This window comes from Schistocerca cancellata, chromosome 5 (assembly GCF_023864275.1).
Source record: "Schistocerca cancellata isolate TAMUIC-IGC-003103 chromosome 5, iqSchCanc2.1, whole genome shotgun sequence".
Taxonomy (NCBI): Eukaryota; Metazoa; Arthropoda; class Insecta; order Orthoptera; family Acrididae; genus Schistocerca; species Schistocerca cancellata.
Window position 1 is genome coordinate 416,790,686 of NC_064630.1, and position 15,680 is coordinate 416,806,365.

General features: G+C 38.6%; 1 protein-coding gene across 4 annotated transcripts in view; it reads left to right on the forward strand.

The window, feature by feature from the left end:
• The window catches only part of LOC126187373 (L-lactate dehydrogenase-like), a 291,082-nt gene that overhangs the window by 254,134 nt on the left and 21,268 nt on the right, over nucleotides 1-15,680 (forward strand). For 3 of the 4 annotated variants that reach the window (XM_049928421.1, XM_049928420.1, XM_049928419.1), the window contains exons 7-8: nucleotides 4,004-4,127; nucleotides 7,846-8,988. In XM_049928421.1, coding sequence (XP_049784378.1) covers nucleotides 4,004-4,127; nucleotides 7,846-8,010 — 289 coding nt within the window. In that variant the 3' untranslated portion in view covers nucleotides 8,011-8,988. Of the gene's footprint in view, nucleotides 1-4,003; nucleotides 4,128-7,845; nucleotides 8,989-15,680 lie in introns of those variants that run through there. The other variant, XM_049928418.1, reaches the window with a different exon arrangement.

Sequence of the window (15,680 nt, forward strand, 5' to 3'; positions counted from 1 at the left end):
TGCATCTTCCTGATCAAAAAAATCTCAAACCAATCACAAATTTCTCTTGATACTCCGCATGACAGTAATTTTGATAATAAGTGTAAATGTAGTACTAACTCAAATGCTTTTTGGAAATCAGGAAATATTGCATCTATCTGACTGCCTTGATCCATAGCTTTCACTATGCCATGTGAGAAAATAGTAGAGTTGGGTTTCACGTGATGGATGTTTTCAGAATCCATACTTGTTCGCATCGAGGAGGTCATTCTGTTAGAGATTCCTTGTTATATTTGAGCTCAGGATATGTTCTAAGCATCTACAACAAATTGATATCAAGGATATTGGATGTAGTTTTGTGGTTCACGTATACCACCCTTCTTATTAAACGGGTGTGACCTGTGCTTTCTTCCAACTACTGGACATGTTTTTTTGTTCAACAGATCTGTGTCTGATAATAGTTAAAAGAAGGGCTAACTTGGCTGCAAATTCAACATAGGAGCTGCTGAGGATTCCTTTAGGTCTAGAGCTTTGTTCAGTTTTAACAACTTTGTCTGTTTCTCAATGCACTGACATTAAAAATTATTTCACTTATCTTTTCAGTGGTATGAGAATTAAATTGTGGCAGTCTCCTGGGTTTTCCTTTCTAAAGGAACTTTTGAAAATGGAGTTAAGCATTTCTGCTTCTGCTTCTGCTTCTGCTTTGCAACCCTCAATTTCAGGTCCTGTCCCATCTGCAAGTGACTGGACACTGACTTTGCTGCCACAAACATCATTTACAAATGACCAGAATTTCTTTCGGTTTTTTACACCTATAACGCAGTTGTCTCTGTGTCTTTAGAAGTTTTTTTTTTTACAGTTACTGTACACCATGAGGGTCCCTCTCATTATGAACTGTTCTTCAGGGTACATACATAACCAGTGCAAGGGAATCTGTTCCCCTAAATTTGAGCCAAAGCTCGACTACATGCTGCTGCCCTGTGTTGAAAGTTTAAAGTTTGTCATTGAGATATGACACTAATGCTTTTTTTATGTGGTTTACTGAACATATGTAGCATTGTGTTTTCAAGGGCATATTATACTTATGTAACCAGTTACACTGCTGTGAATATTTTATTTGTTTGAACTATAAGCCTATTGGAGCTATACAGCCATCACCAGGTTATTTTTTCAAGTCCTGACTCCCATGCAGTATCATTGTTTCCATTGCTGTCTATTTGTTACTGATTATATTTTATGTTAATGTAGCAATAATAATTAGTTTTCTAGTATGTTCTGACTTTTCTTTTAGTAGTGGTCAGAAATTGCCCAGAAATAAATCTTAGTCTGTAGTTGACATTTAGTGACAGATTATAAGCGATTTTATTATCTCTGTTGCTGTCTTAGTGTACTGGTCATATTTTTTCATCATTATTCTAGTATTAACCAGTTGTTACATTGTGACAGTTCATTAGAAATGGTCAGAAATAAACTTAATTTCCAGTTGAAATTGCATGACAGCAACTATGTCAGATTAGTAGTACATAAAATATTGCTGATCATCTGATGTAATTGCTGTCACAAACTTTCAGCTTGAAAGTATGTTTATTTCTGATCATTACTAATAAATATCAGAACATAACACTCAACTGATTACTAACAGAACAACAATGAAAAATATAATCAGTAAACAAATAGACAGCAACAGGCAACAGAACAACGATATTGCCTGGAAGTCAGGACTTGAAAACATCACATAATGATGGCTGTATAGCTGAATAGGTCTGTAGTTCAAGTAAAACTAATATTCTTCACTGGCTATACAAATATTATGTCCTTGAAAGGTATTTATTACACAGTAGGCCCAGAAAATTACAAATCTGTGTATTTCTTTCAGTTGCCCTTTGTATTTCATTTTCCACTGGTGCCACAACTATCTCATGGTCATTGATACCAGTTTCAATGTTGACACTCTCAAAGACATTATGTCTATTTGTTGCCATTATATCTCAAATATTTCCATCATGAGTGGGGTTTTGAACAATCTGCTTTAGGTAGTTTTCAGAGAAGACATTTAGTACTGTTGCACAGGATGTTTTTCAAGTTCACCACTCACAAAACTCTTATTTTTCCAATTAATTGATGGGTGATTAAAGCCTCCTCCAATGATTACAGTATGATAAGTGAACATAAGTACTAAAGTTTTCAGTTACATCAGGTCGCCTTCTGGTAGTCAAAAGAAGGATTCAATTACATTATTATACCCACCCCTGATATTGAGTCTTGGCCAAAAAATCTTGCATGCCACTTCAGTTTCTCTCTCTGTGGATCTGAGTAACATGTCTTCTATGACATATATATATCACCTCTACAGAGTTTGTCTTACTGTTCTAACTTTGTGTGAGATCACTAATGTACTCTGATAAACTGAAGGATACACTCCGACAAAAAAAGTACCATGAAGGAAGTATCTGAACGAGACAGAAATTGGTAGATGTGATGTACTTGTACAGACAAACGATATTACTGGTTCAGAAACATTTAATAATAATGTTTACAAGGGAATGAGCAAGTCAGTAATGCGTTGGACCACCTCTGACACTTATGAGCAGGTTGGTCGTGATTGATGGAGTTGTTGGTTGTATTCCTGAGGGATATCATCCAGATTCTGTCCAATTGGCATGTAGGATCATCAAAATCCTGAGATGGTTGGAGGGCCCTGCCTATAACGCTCCAAACATTCTCTATGGGAGAGAGATTCAGTTACCTCACTGGCTAGGATAGGGTTTGATGAGCACAAAGACAAGCAGCAGAAACTCTTGTCATGTGCAGTTGGGCTTTGTAAGCCCAGATGATTTGACATGAACAACAACGAAATGCAGGGTGCAATACTGTCAGCTTGTGTCTGTGTTGCATGGGTGGCACAGGTGACAACCAAAGGGGTCCTGCTGTGAAATGAAATGAAGCGGCACCCCAGACCATCACTCTTGGATGTCAGAATATACAGCAGGTGACAGTCAGGCTGGTATCTCACTGCAGTCCAGGGAATATCTGGGCATGTCTTCACTGGTTATGGGGGCTCAGTTTGAAACAGGACTTGAAAGTGAAGACAATTCTACTTCGGTCAACAAGATTACAGGCCAAAGGCACATCTGGAGGTGACCCAGATAGCTGTGGGATACCAATCTGACTGTTGCCTGCCATGCATGCATACTGAGAGCCGGGAATTATGGTCTGAGGTGCCATTTCTTTTATAGCAGGATGTGTTTGGTTGTCAACAATGGCACTTTTACAGCACAGTAGTACACCAGTAATATTCTACACCCCATTTTGTTGCCCTTCATGGTAAGTCATCCTGGGGTTACATATTGGTAAGAAAATTCCTGCCTGTACATGGCTAGAGTTTTTATTGGTTGTATTATTGCTTGCCATACCCTACCTTGGCCAGTAAGGTCACCAGATCTCTCTTAAATCAACAATGTTCAGAGCATTATGGACAGGACCTTCCAACCAACTCAGGATTTTGAAGATATAATGTGCCAATTAGACAGAATCTGGCGCAATACCCTCAGGAGGACATCCAACAACTCTTATCAGTCAATGCCAAACCAAATAACCATTTGCATAAGAACCAGAGGTGGAGCAACCTTGTTATTGACTTACTCAATTTATGAAGCTTACTCTCTTGAATAAATCACCAATTTTTTTAAATTTTAAACATTCATTTATACATGTACATCACATCTACTGATTTCCATTCCATTTGGATCATTCCTTCATGCTTTTTCCATGAATGTGTATGAGCATATGGATTGGAATCTTAGTTGCAAATGATTAACATGTGTTATCAGTCCTTAACTATGAGAGTTATAATTCTAAAAAATGCAGTGGTATTCTTGTTAATGTTAAAACTGTTGTTTCTAATTATTATATTCCGTTGATAGGATTTTGGTTTCTTTCTCTTTAAATGCAATTGTTTAATCTTATATAGCAATAATGCCCAGGGCTGCTACATGTGATTAATAATAGTTTTTCTCCTTTCCAGTGCATATGAGGTCATAAAACTAAAGGGTTATACATCATGGGCTATTGGGCTGAGTGTTGCAGCTTTAGCACAAAGCATTTTGCGCAATGCTCATGTTGTTCATGCTGTGTCAACATTGGTTAATGTGAGTAAAATCTGATTAACTGTCTGTTTATACCACCATTTTTGCTTTAAAATTATATTCTCATGTTATAATGTATTTTCATGATTGTGCACACAAAACACATCACTTATAAAATGTTATTAATTTATTTTACAGTTCTAACTTTTTTAGGGTAATTTGGTTCAGGGCCCTTTTTTTTTATAGGTACCATATCCATTTCTCATTTTCCCAGGGTATACTCTTTTTGCCCTAACTACTGGGTTTCTGGACCAAACAAAATAAAGTTGACTATGCATCATGTATGCAGATGGTATTCGTATCACTTGCGAATACGTAAAGTGTAACATTGGCTTTCTTTTTACGATCTGTGAAATGTTTGTCATAAACGATACACTCAAGAACAAGAAATACATAAAAGTGTCTTACTAGAATTTTATCATCTGTCCTCTGCAAACCTTGTGACATGTATGGTAGAGGGTACTTCCCCCACAGTACCATGTATTTAGTTTCTTCTTGTTTCATTTGCATATGGTGCTTAGAAAGAATGAGTGTTTAAATGCCTTTCACACACTGTAATTAGTCTTTGTCTTTGTGACCCCTACTGTGACACTAAATAGGGAGCTATAGTAGTCCTAGATTCTTCGTTGAAGACTTGTTCTTCAAACTTTGTTAAGTACACTTTCACAGGATAGCAGACCACTTGGAGTCATTGCTGGTTTAGATTTTTCAGCATTTCTGTGATGCTATCCCATTAGTGAAACAAACCTGTGACCATTTAAGCAGGTGTTCAACATATATGTTTAATATCCCCAGTTGTTTGCATTTGCTATCGGTCTCGTACATTTGTCCAGTGTTATTGGATGAAAAAGTGTTCTGTAAACAGTTTCTATTACTGGCATTTACCCAGTATCCTATCAGTTCCCACTGCTTATACTTACAATTTGTTACAGTCAGGTATTAATATGAATTGAATGATTCCGATTCTGACTCATTGATATTGTATGCATAGGATGCCATGCTTTGCATTTTCAAAGTGCCAAATTTTACATTTCTGATCATTTAAAGTAAGCTACCAGTCTTTGCGCCACTTCAAAATCTAATCAAGCTTTTGCTAAATTTTTGTACAACCTTTTATCAAATAGTTATTCATTAGAGATATGGACAGGAAAATCTCATAAAAAATGATGCAAAATTAGCACTTCCTAGTGAAACAATGCAAAATGGATGATGTCTTATGAGCTATTACAAAATTTGTAATTTTGCCATATAAGAATTGAAACTTCTTTATTTAAATGTCTGAGTCTGTACTTAGATTGCTGAATGACTGAGAAGATGAAACTTCTATGTTATTTGATTCTGAAACAGCTGAGTAAAACTGAATGTACTGAGCCTACTTTCTCTGTACTTTTTCTTATCATGTTAACACTGACCCACAATATACTATCACAACAAAATCTGACTGCTCAACAAAATAACAACCTGACTTCAAATAATTAATACAAAAGAATGGCCTTGAATAAGAAGCAATCCTGATGATAACCTACACATTTCATTAAGCACTTGCCTCACAAAGATCTTCACTGCGCGAACTTCTGACAATATAGTGAGCATTACTGCCAGCTAAATAAAATATACTAACTACTAAAGCCACTAACTACTAATAGGCATGTGGTTAGCAAAGGAAAGATTTTGTTGCAAACAAAATGATGTATTTTTTACTTTAATAATGCGACATCCAGTTCAAACACAAATATAAATCGTCATTGACATCCAGTACAAAGATATATATAATCATGAATAATTTTCAATCTCCGAGTTGGATACTTCCAGATCATTAGTCTATGCTAACACTTCAGACCTCTACCCTCCATCAATGCTAACTTCTCACATTTAACATCCATCACTGCTGGCTGTTCACCTCCACTGCCCAACAATACTTCCATCACTGCTGGCGACTAACTTCCAACTGCCCAACACTACTGGTAATCTTCCAACAATGAGTCCAACCAGCCACAGGGTCTCTTACAAAGAAAGCGCAGTCAGAGATCCAATGCAAAGTGCTACACAGCGCTGCCAACACAGAAGCAGCCCACTTACAGAATGTTATAAATGAGGACACCAGGTTACTAATATTCATAACTGACATTTTTTGAGTGTTAAAACTGGAGTTTGACTTCTTATATCCTCAAAGCTGAGGTTCATGTATAATCTTAAAGTGACAGTCCCATGCAACTTCGACATGACAAAGAAAATAGGACAAAAATTTAAAAAAAAATATTCATAACTGGGGAAAATACACCAGATTTGGCAAAAGAATAAGACTGAATTTGGCAAAAAATGCCTAAGATGGCAGAAAATACTTACCAAATTTTACAAGAAGATACCAGTTAATTTGACAAGAAAACACTGAACCAGGCAAAACTAACATCAGTTTGGACAAAAAATAACATCAAATTTGGTCACAAAATAAAGCAACTTTTTCATGTCCCTAATTGTAGATATCATCGTCATTGTCATCATCATCATCTCCAGAAAGTCCAAGATTAATATTATATGCTAGGTCATTCGTATATAACAAGTAGTTCAATGGAAACTGAACACATTCACAACAGGTCCATGGAATTGTTCCATTCAAAAGTAATCTTCAAGTGTGAAGATATTTATCCCACTGGGAGATGAGATGATTAATTCCCGTTCCATAGAATGCGATTGGCCACTGATGAATCCACAACTGCGTCCACTCTTGTACTTTCTCAGCTGACTGAAACTAACATCCATGCCTTTGTTCAGATCACCAAGATCTGAAAATCACACGGTGAAAGATGTGGGCTTATGGATATTGCAGTATTTCCCAGCCAAATCGCTAAAGCATAGCCTTCCTCTGTTTGGCAGTGTGGGGACAGGCATTATCATGCAACAGTATGCCTAGTTCATAGAGTGCGGAACCACAGTCTACACACAGCACTATGAAGGTACTTTGCAAAAACCACGACATATCAAAAAGTCAAAATGCCCAGGAATGCTGTCTGACAGAATTATCCTGTTTCATGATAACATCCTCTCCCACACTCACACTGCCAATTGGATGAAGGCTACATTTAAGTTATTTGGTTGGAAAACACTGCAATGTCCTCCTTAGAGCTCAGATCTTTTACTGTGTGGTTTTCACACCCTTGCAACCTGAAGACAGTCACAGGGATGTTGGTTCCAGACAGACAAGGAAGTGCAAGTGTGAGTGCAGCTGAGGACACATCAGTGGCCAGCTGTGTCCTACGAAACAGGAACTGACTGCTTTATCTCTCACTGGGATAAATATCTTAACATATGTGGTGATTGCTTTGAATGGAACCATTGCATGGTCCAATTGTGGAAGTTGTTCAGTTTTCATTTGACTGCTCCTTATTTATTAATGGTCTGTCATGTAATATAGAACTCCAACTATTTAAAAGATAATGTAGTTATCTATAATTAGGGACATGAAAAAGTGGTAAGTTGTTTTATTTTATGGCCAAATTCAGTGTTATTTTCCTCAAAACAGATGTTATTTTTGCCTGTTTAATAAGAATTCATTCTCTCTCTCTCTCTCTCTCTCTCTCTCTCTCTCTCTCTCTCTCTCTCTCTCTCTCTCTCTCTCTACACACACACACACACACACACACACACACACACACACACACATACTGTGTTGATTTGCTTCTCTTTTAACACAGATTTTATTAATATAAGAAAACTTTTACAGGGTCATCATGGTATTTCCAAGGATGTATTTCTCTCTTTGCCATGTGTGTTGGGAGAGAATGGAGTTACACACATAGTGAAACAGCCACTCACTGCAGAAGAAACCGCCATGCTAAATAAATCTGCTGATTTAATGTTTGAAGTACAAACTGGTCTAAAATGGTAATTTTTGTGTTATACTTTTTTTTTATTTATGCAACAGGATATAAGCTGATTCAATATTACAAGTGATTGAAGTATTATCATCAGACTGTCAAGATAATGATCTGAAAATCATAGATAAATAGATTGATAATAATACTCATAAATGTTTATGCCAAAGTTGATAACTGCTGAGATGTAATGATAAAATACCAAAGTATTTATTGCATCATCTGTCAGTGGCAACAGTCTTGAGTTACATAATTTACATTGAGAAGATGGTAACTACCTGAACAAAAATTACTAAAGCTTCTTTCCTTGCCATATGTCATTTGAAAAAAAAAATTTATTTCTAAATTTTTATTTTTCTAATTGTATGTCATGTATAGTTTTATACAGAGACTTTTGAAATTGTCATGTTGAATAGTAACTGTCATGTGCACCTGTTTCATCATTCAACCCTTAAACAGTGTTGAATTTCTTATTTATGTAAATACATGTAAGAATAGTCCATTTGTGCCATGTATGTGTGTTTGTGTGCTTTAGTTTGTTTTTAATAATGTGCTACTAATGTGTGTGCAAGTGGAAATCTGCTCATGCAGACAAGTTCCTAACACAGTATTGTGAAATTTGCTGTATTTTTGTTCTGCTGTGAAGCTGTCACTTAGGCTTTTGCCTTAGCCACTCACATTTAGTTTTCATGTAACTAGACACAAATCCTATCAGAACAACAATTATTTGTGTACTTTTTTTTTAAATTTAAAATAATGTTTCATAATTTTGTACCATGAGATTTAATTAAGCCATATCTGAGAGAGCATTGAGGCAAATTTGTCTGCTGTTGTCTCAAGTTTACAGTATTTATTAAAAAGAATGTTACAAAGAGTATTTATTGTAAAAAAAAAAAATGTCCGAGCATGTTGCCCACACTGTAAGTAAATGGAGAATTATAATTTAAGATTAAATAAAGAATACTGGAAAATACCTCGTCCAGCAAATGTAATTGTCTTCAATAATTTATTGGACTGATGTTCTTCACTACAAATAAAACAATGTCTTTAACCTTTAAAATATGTGAATGGAATTTTGAAGTGAAGATATGCTGTTAATGTCATTAAAAAAGCAACATCACTGGAAGTAGAAAAGACTGACTGAAATCTTACTTCTGGGCACTGCATCACTGAACACACATTTTGGTGCTTGTGTGGAATTGAGTTACTAAGTCTATGTGCTTCACTACACTCATGGTTAATACCTAGGCCCAATTAGCATCAGCCAGCAGTTCAACACACTAGTGAAAATGGTTGGGGTCGTTCCTTCTCATCTGAGGGAAATGTTTGACTAATTTCTCTTCAAAATCTTACACAGAGTGAAACACTCATATTTTGTGAAAAAAAATTAATGTTTATATGCAGAAGATGCAAGATACGTAAATGTGTACTGGGATTTGTGCTAGTTACTAATTTATTTGTGCTGGTTAGTGGTATTTTCTGCTGGTTAGTTGTACATACCTGCTGGTTAGTTGTGCAAACCTGCTGGTTAGTGGTATGTTTGTCCTGGTTAGCGGTATGTTTGTGCTGATTAGCGGTATGTTTGTGCTGGTTAGCGGTATGTTTGTGCTGGTTATCGGTATGTTTGTGCTGGTTAGCGGTATGTTTGTGCTGGTTAGCGGTATGTTTGCGCTGGTTAGCGGTATGTTTGCGCTGGTTAGCGGTATGTTTGCGCTGGTTAGCGGTATGTTTGCGCTGGTTAGCGGTATGTTTGCGCCGGTTAGTGGTATGTTTGCGCCGGTTAGTGGTATGTTTGCGCCGGTTAGCGGTATGTTTGCGCCGGTTAGCGGTATGTTTGCGCCGGTTAGCGGTATGTTTGCGCCGGTTAGCGGTATGTTTGCGCCGGTTAGCGGTATGTTTGCGCCGGTTAGCGGTTTGTTTGTGCCGGTTAGCAGCGGTTTGTTTGTGCCGGTTAGCAGCGGTTTGTTTGTGCCGGTTAGCAGCGGTTTGTTTGTGCCGGTTAGCAGCGGTTTGTTTGTGCCGGTTAGCAGCGGTTTGTTTGTGCCAGTTAGCAGCGGTTTGTTTGTGCCGGTTAGCAGCGGTTTGTTTGTGCCGGTTAGCAGCGGTTTGTTTGTGCCGGTTAGCGGTTAGTTTGTGCCGGTTAGAAGGTTATGTTTGCTAATTAACTAAATGAATATTTGACATTGAAATTTTGTTACACCAGGATAAAGGTTACCAGTTATCTCTCTCCCCCCCCCCCTTTCCACCCCTCTCCACAGCTCTGCCCCCCCCCCCTCCCCACACACAGTGATAATCTTTAATTAATGTTGCCATTTACTTAGTCTGCAGTGGATCAGGTAACAGGACTTCTACTCTGATTCGATGTCCGAGTCCCTGTGTGTGACACGTTTTTAATGTTAGTAGGATTTGTGTTAGTAGTCTTTTTTGTGTGGTGGCAACTGTCACTGCCTCTAGAATAGCAAAGTGTTATCAATTTTATCAGTGTAATTAATTGTTTACTACCATAGTTGACAAATAAAGCAAAAATAGTAGATAAAACATAACCACTTCTAGCATGGAATGGTGAGTATTTAGGTTTGCTGACTGTTAGACATTATCTTGTGTGTACCTACAGTTAATTGGTAGGAGCCCATAACATTTAGACTCCAAACAAACAGTGTTCTTCTTTCACTCATTCCATAACAAATTAGAATGTATTAAAGGATTGAAAATGGTGGGTATTTGTAATATGATATCTTAATTTTGCTTACATATTTGTTGGTCCATTGTCTGTAATTCAATGTGCACACACCATATAAAGCACTGAAAAAGCCATCTACGTATATTCAGTTAGTGGTCTAGAACACATTACACAATCCTCTGTATTGAGAGAAGGTTTTGCACTGAATACGTCTTACACAAGGGATATTAGTTCAGTATTACAGTCTCAGTTGCAGTGAGTGGGATTGGAGAGTCTTACACATTTCAGTTGGTTACAAGTAGCTGCTTTTCTCCATACCAAAAGCAGCAAATTGGAAATGTTTATAGTATTTGTCAGTTCTATAAACATTATGTTCTATGAGATGTATACAGATGCCTACTGTGAAAAAATTTATGGGAATTACCGAGCATTAACTGGATTTGAGTGTTAGCCTAGTCACTTCAAGAGCTTTTGCAATTCAAGGCAGCACTGAATAAGCAATTGTAAAGACAAATCCTTGCTAGTCACTACTTCAAAGGTTCTGTATCATTCTTTGGCATAATGTTAAAATATTGGAATCACATTCTGGAAGAACTGGATTGGAATACTTGCCTAGTCTAGGTTCATCTCAGTTTTGTTTCGAGGAAAGGCAGCCATGATTGATTCCTTCCAAACCTCTCCAAATCCAAGTATATGACCCACTTCTAACTCCAAAATCATGAAGTATTATCAAAGATTAACTTTGTATTTTGTCTTTGGTTTGGATGTTGGTGAATGGTGGAGTTTCAAATGTCTCACTACCTAATTTTTCAAGTCTGAGAAAGAATGCTTGATGTATGTAAATTTACTGTTATTCTTCCGTAGATGCAAATATTTGGTTGACCTCTCATTTGATGTGTGGTGTTTCCAGACAGCATACTGAAGGTAGGTGAAGCAGAGATGCTGCCATTAAGGTGTTGATGCCATGTCAGTATAAATGATGAGTCTTTAAAACTATTCATTCTTGTTAATAACATAAAAATGTAAAATAAGCCTGTATATGTAAATGAGACACCAGAAGGTTTCAGGTGGATTATGCAGGGTGTACCTGGGGGAATAGTCAGTATTTGGAGATAAAGCAGGAACATTCCTATTATGAATGGTTTCTAAGACACAGGAGTGAAGGTCAGTGTCATTAACTTAGATACATACTGGCTGCAGGATGCCTGGAGTTGAAATGGCTGCTACGTCATACGTCTTACAGTAAACAGTGCATTACTTTGTGGGGCCAATTCTCCTCCATGCATGTTATCAGAAAGTCAAGTGGCAACTCTCATTGTTAGTGATCAATTCACTGTTGACACAGAATATCTTTTAGCGAGATGCCTTTCTGTTTTTGGCTTCGTGATGGTTAATGAAGTGCATTTAGTGTCTCTGTTCCTTTCCACAGTTTGGACTCCTTGCTGCAGTCATACAGCCCACTGTTTGAGTACTTTGGGGCAGGCAGAATATTTCCAGGCACACGTTTCCCTTAAGCCATTGGCACTTCCTAAATATGATCACCTGCACCATCCCCCCCCCCCCCCCCTCATGCTATTCCCTTCATCATGCACAACAAGGTAAAGGCCTAATTGCAGCACTGGCAGAATGAAGGGTCATTTCTCTTACCTATTCAATCAAGTCAATAGGCCACTCCTTTGGTGGTGGTTCAAACACCCAATGGTGCCATACACCTTCAAACCGATTTTTAAACAGACAGCCAATACAAAATGTGTCATGGATTCATATCCTATTATTTGGATGGCAGAGTTGTTGGTGAAGTCATCAGGGAACCAGTAGTAATCACACATAAACCTGCAAAATGCCCACCAGCAGTTACTGTTGGATACAGTCTCTTGGACTGTCTTGGTTCTTCACACTCACTTACGTTTTACCAGTTTTATCATTCGCCTTTTGGAATCTTGTCAACACTGGGAATTCAACAACAGTATTGGTGCAGCTGGTTCTGAAATTCTCTGCGCATCAACTACCTTGAAGACCTCTGTGTAACAGGCCCTACAAGAGAGGAACATTTAACATTTACAAAATGTTGAGCTGGTTTTCCAATGCCTTCTGGTGAGTTGCCTTCACTGCAGGCTGGAAAAGTCCAGTTTCTTCTGCCCAAAGGTGCATTTATGGGACATGGGCTTAGCAAAGATAGCCTCATCCTGACAGATGACCACATCAAAGCTGTCATCAGCCTGCCAGCATCTAAGAAACTTAAGGAGCTCCAGTTTTTTTTTTTTTTTCATATTATGCTTAATCCTTGGGCCACATACATCTGATCCTCTTAACTGACTTCACCAGAAGGGTGTTACATTTGTTTGCCAATGGGCTTTTAAGTCTCTTGAGCAGTTTTTGTGCTCTGTTCTCTGTCTGCCTTTTATGCTGGGTAAACGTTTCACCCTGTCCTGTTCCCAGTATAGCATTGATGGAATTCTGCCCCACCAGAACCTGGATGGTACAGAACAGCTTGCTGCTTGTGCATTGAGGATGCTTTTTGCTGTGTGAGTGAAAAAGGAGGAGCAAGCTATTAATTTCGTGGTTAAAAAGTTTCATGTTTTCTTGTACGGGTGAAATTCCTCCAAATAACTGATCACAAGCCACTGGTTTCCTTATTTGTACCTTGTTACAAGCTGCCCAATAGGACTGCTCAAAGATTTCAGGGGTAGGCTCTCTTTCTCAATAACTATTGCTATGACCTTTGTTACCATTCCACCATTCAGCATGCCAATGCTGATGGGCTATTGTAGCTACCAGAGGCCCAAGTTGGAGTTTGATTGGCTTCTGCTTTAGATGATGGCTTGTGACAAACCTTGTTGGCTTTTCCATTGCCAGCGTGAGCAGTCATGACTGCCACAGCTGCTGACCCACTTTTCTGGAAAATCATTTCAGCAGTTCAGATGTGTTTGCTGGAGTGCAACTCTTAGGTTGTGAATCCAGTATGGTGTAAGTTTTTTTTCTCCTATGAAATTGACTCAACCTTGTTCTGATGGTATTTAGGCTTGTCATGGAGGAGCAATGCTGCTGAATGGTTGCTCCCTAGCATTGTGCCCTCCCACACTTCAGTTGCTGCATGCATCACACTAGGGTATAACTTGGTGCTATTTCACGTCTACTGGCTGTGAGTCAATTGTGACATCAAATGTTGGTATGGGCTTGCACCACCTGCAAGATTTCTCCATGGCTACTTCCAGAACACTCGTGGGACAGCATGTACATAGATTTCATGGGTCTGTTCCTTGGCAGTGTGTGTTAGTGATCAACACATTGTTCCAAATCTCCATTTGTAGCCAATCTGTCCTCTGTGTCCTTAACAGCCACTGTTCATCCATTGTTTTTGACATTGAGGGTCCTCCAGGACCCTTGTGTCTGATAACAGTAGGCAGTTGCGTGTTACTGGAGTCTGCATTCACAATGGTTTTCAGTATTGGACTACTGTCCCATTTCACCTGACTTCTAACTCGGAGATGGAGAGATTTTTACATATGTTCAAGAATCAAATAAAGGAGTCAGTGTCTGTCTCTTCCTGCATTCCTGCAACAACACATTGTCAAGCTTTCTAGCTACATCCTGGGTGACTCCAGTCAACAGATGCAGTCTGGCAGAACGTTTGCATGGGCATCAGCAGTGGGGTCTCCGGGATTTGTGGTGCTCTGAGTCGCATGCTGTGGACCACCATGGCCTGCCTCTATTTCCTCCCAGAGCTGGTCCTTTGGTGGTCAGTATGCTTCTGGGTCCTCTGGTAGCCTCTACAGTTCTGCACTGGAGGCTATGGCCCAAGCCTGGCTATTTTCAGACCTATATGGCCTTTCCAGGGGGGAGGGATTTCATATCCCTGCCAGCAGATATCATGATGGAGGCACATGAGCTAGCATGGGTAGTGCAGCAGAACAGTGCAGAAACCTGTTGCAGAGGGTGCACAAACATCTGCTGACAGAGTTGTTGTCTCTATGAGGTTTCAGATTTCATGCTTCCTGTAGATTGACATACATGGTGAGTTTTCATTTCCTCTCATAGGATTCTGTTCCCCAGTTGTTATTGAGACACTGTCAGACTATGAAGTACCCACGCCAACAGTGTAATGTAGTGCAGTGGGCCTGTGCTGAAACTAATGGGGGACAGGTCAGCCAGTCACTGCAAAAGATGCAATAATGGTTAAACTAAATGATGATGTTGTGACTCATAATTCACAAGTTACTAGTACTTTTAACAATGACTTTCTAAAAGTAGCAGGAGAAACAGGATTAAGTGGTTCAGCTGAAGAAGCAAGAAAATATATTGAAAATGTCATTCCACACAACTTTAAGCAGCTAAAAGTAGCACCAACATCCTTCACTGGAATTAATAGAAATATAAAAATTCTGAGAAACAATACCTCAAGTGCTGCAGATGGAATTCCAAGAGTTCTTCAAACTTAATATGCACGGTTGTGAGTGATTTATGTAATGTATCACTGGCACAGAGGAATTTTTCCGGATAGATTAAAATATGCCATTGTTAAAGCTTGTCATAGGAAAGATGTAAAGAAAGACTTAATTATTTATCATTCATCCAATTTTCCTTACTGACTTCTTTTTCCAAACTACTGTGGGAAGTAATGTGATAAAGAGTATTTGAGGTGTTCAATAATTAATGTAACACATTTTTTTCTGAAAGCAGGTTGATTTTATTTGGGATTCCATTACAATGAATTATTCCCCACTCTTTTGGCTAATCTCTGATAAAAGCAGTGGCCTTATGCCACCTTTCAGAGGCTGTGTGTGCCCATAAGGTACCACTCTTCTGGTCTGTATTGGAGCCAATGCCTTGCTGCATCAATAACCTCTCCAAAATCCACATACTGCTGCCTGTGGAGTGCATGGTTCATTGGGCCAAACAGATAGATGTAAGTTGGAAGGTGCAAGATCCGGGCAGTAGATTGGATGAGGAAGAACAATCCAATGAAGTTCTGCGAGCTCCCGTCATGTGGACAGACTGGAGTGA